General features: G+C 40.6%; 1 protein-coding gene across 1 annotated transcript in view; it reads right to left on the reverse strand.

The window, feature by feature from the left end:
- LOC110288803 (zinc finger protein 844-like) overlaps positions 1 to 2,589 on the reverse strand; it is an 8,729-nt gene extending 6,140 nt beyond the window's left edge. The window contains 1 exon segment of the mRNA XM_029473893.1: positions 2,560 to 2,589. Coding sequence (XP_029329753.1) covers positions 2,560 to 2,589 — 30 coding nt within the window.
- Positions 2,590 to 3,196: the final 607 nt, after the last annotated feature.

The following is a 3,196-nucleotide window of genomic DNA, read 5'->3' on the forward strand; positions in this document are numbered from 1 at the left end:
ACCATCACAGAAGAGTTCATGCCAAGCCTGTGTGTGACTCAGGACATTGTCTTGTGTTGTCTTTCATCAGGTTGGATTGTGGAATTAGAAGAATAATTACACATTTATTTCTAAACAACTTCTCTTGCTTGTAAATCTGAAAAATTATGTTTGATTAACTATTCAAAAAATAAAAAATGCATACATAATATGATAGGGTAATGATATTACAATCATATATTACACTTAACAGTCACTCCTGGGCAAAAATCTTAAATCTTGGGCTGGAGACATGACTCAGAGGTGAAGAGAACTGGCTGCTCTTCCAAAAGTCCTGAGTTCAATTCCCAGCAACCATAGGATAGATCACAGTCATGTATAATGAGATCAGGTACCCTCTCCTGGCTTGCATACATACATGCAGGCAATACACTGTATACATAAAAATATATGAACTAAAAAAAATAATAATAAAAAAATAAATAAATAAAATAATACCTTTTTTAAAACCTCTTAAATATTTAAAAACATATTCTCCAGAGCAAAAATGTGTGGCCACCTAAGGCTCTTTATTTACTCAGAAGAATTAAAATGGGTCATTTTTCTAAATTATTGCACTTTTGTTCAATGATAATTTATTGATGTTATTTAAAGTCAAACAAAATTAATTCAGTCTATTTCTTAACCTCATTTTTACTTTTTGATCCACTGTGACTCACGGGCAGAATGTTCTCTTTGCAGCCACATAGAACAACTTTCTGGATTCTTCCAGTCTGCTATGTGACCTATTTGCTTCTCAATAACCTGGCAACTCTGGTGTAAAAAGCTTGACACTCACTTTTGCTCCCCTAAATACCAACCAGAAGAACATTATAAAAACATTTTGAACGTGAAAGCTGATGCTACATTCTGTGCTTTCTCCCCCGAATTTTCAATTTCAACCTGTAATGTAGACAAGTCAGCTGAAGCTCTCACATCCATCTGAGAAATAACAGTGTTATAAAAGATTAAAATCAGATGGGAGAAAGAGTCAGCAGGACATTGCTTAAGCTGTCATTCTGTGCTGTTTTGTGACCACTAGGGCACTGATTATAGGGATCCTTTATAAGGGTATAGGCTGTTAAATGTTAACTTGAACAGTGTCACCTATGAGCACATGTGCATTGAAACTAAAAAATAAAAAACAAAAAACTAATAACAACAACAACAAAAAAAAAACCTCACAAAGTCCAACAACAACAACAACAAAACCAAAGTGAGTTTAACTGTTATATTTCTCACTGTCAATCTACTATTCATCTTTCAAACAGTGAGGCCCCATGCTCTACAGATTTCTCTGCATGGGGAAGATCAGAATGGTAGCTATGGCTCTGCAGTCTCTCATGCCTCCTTATGACTTCAGGAAAACCCATGCCCTCTGAAACTCACGAAGAAAACAACTTGGAAGAGCAATTTAATGTCTGCTTCCTGCCAAGCACCATGAAGACAAGAAAAACCTCTGAAACTCAAATCTACTTTTGAACCCTGGAGTTAATTTCCAAGAAACATGCATTGTGGCTGGTGGTAACAGAACAAGGGACAGATGAATAACAATAGTGACTTTCAAGAAGAGCAGGCCATTCCCTGCTGAGGAAATGCCATCAATAAGATNATNTANNATCTTGTCNTTATGTGTAATATNNGCTGCTGATCTATAACCTGACACACACACAGCTTCTCAGCTGACATAATTACATCAAAAAAGTCTGCTTGTGGACGTTGTACATCGTGGTGCGGAGCCTAGTGCGCACCACGATGTACAACGTCCACAAGCCACTTTGCCTCAGAATGATGACCCCTGCAGATGACTCCCTTAAACTTTAGTCTGTGAGCTAGCTCTTGTCTACATTGATTCACCCTACTGTGTACACAGTAAACAATTCCTCCTGTTCTAGTCTGAAGGCAGAAGACATGTTCCACAGGAACGCACTTTTCCTTTCACTGCAAAGAACAGTTAATTACAGAACTTGAATGAGTGATTTTAAAAACGCTCTTGTACATACATTTAACATTCGAACTTAGAAAGTCTAATATAAAGGAAAGCAGGGTCATTGCCCTGGGGAGCATGGGACTGGCATCCGTGTGGCAACATAGCTTGTCTCAGAAACATTTTTTCTAAAAGGCTAAAGGTGCAGCTGTACAAAAATTAACGGATTTTTATTCCCTATTTTTTGTTTCCTTAAAAACAGAGACATATTGAAAGAACGTGCTCTCAATCACCCAACAGTTGGGATGCCTTTTACAACTAGACAAAATTAACTCCAAATGAATCAAAAAATGATAGATAGAGGAGAAGAGCTTGTAGACTCTACTAGAGGAATCAAGCCTGCCTGCCACTGGCATCCTGTCAAGGATGTTTCTATACACAAGGCCCTGCTTCAAATGCTTTGTGCAGATTCAGCCCCGAGAGGGAAGTTTTTCAGATGCGACTGCTGGGTCCAGGAATGGCTAACACTAAGAGACCTCACTCAGGGCTGCATAAAGCTGCTGGCTCCCGCCCAGCCCTGAGTAGGACCCACCACAGCGGCTCCTGCTCCTCACCTTTGTGGGCAGTGAGCATGTGCTGGCCATGTTGCAACTTCAGAGCTTGCTTAGCCTTCCCTCAGTACTCAGCAGTTGAGGTCTAAGCACAAGACACCAATTCACTTAAATGCTCAGAATAACAAGGAACCTGCCACATGATTTCGGGAAGAACCCTCCTCCTATTCTGATTGGTAGGAGTATATTGGGGCTCTGATTGGTCAGTGAATCTGTCAATTCATGTATTCACTTCCCCTGGGCTCATGTATTTACTAAAGTAAAGACACTAAAGTGTCTTTGGGCTCTGAGCCTGGGAATATCTGACTGTTTTTTCCTTTCTGCAGCGTGGCTGGTGTTGGGCTTCACAGGGGAAGCCAGGACTCTGCTCAGGGATGGGAAATGCAGTCCATGATGAGGGGCAGGCCAGAGCTGGTTGGGGAGTTCCTGGGCTGTGACAGGTCCCAGGCCTGGGCTGGAGGGTGGGGGTGAGGTTCTGACTCTTGGTCATCCAGACACAGCTGGGAGTCCCAGAAGAGCCAAGAACTGAGTCAGGGCCCTTGGGGCACATACCTGTGTGATATGATTTTTAATTATGTAACCATATTGTATTGACAATATTTTAGCCTCGTAAAGAGTAAATTCTAAAGCCTTTTTACAA

Source organism: Mus caroli, unplaced genomic scaffold (genome assembly GCF_900094665.2).
Source record: "Mus caroli unplaced genomic scaffold, CAROLI_EIJ_v1.1 scaffold_11228_U2_1, whole genome shotgun sequence".
NCBI classification, from domain to species: domain Eukaryota; kingdom Metazoa; phylum Chordata; class Mammalia; order Rodentia; family Muridae; genus Mus; species Mus caroli.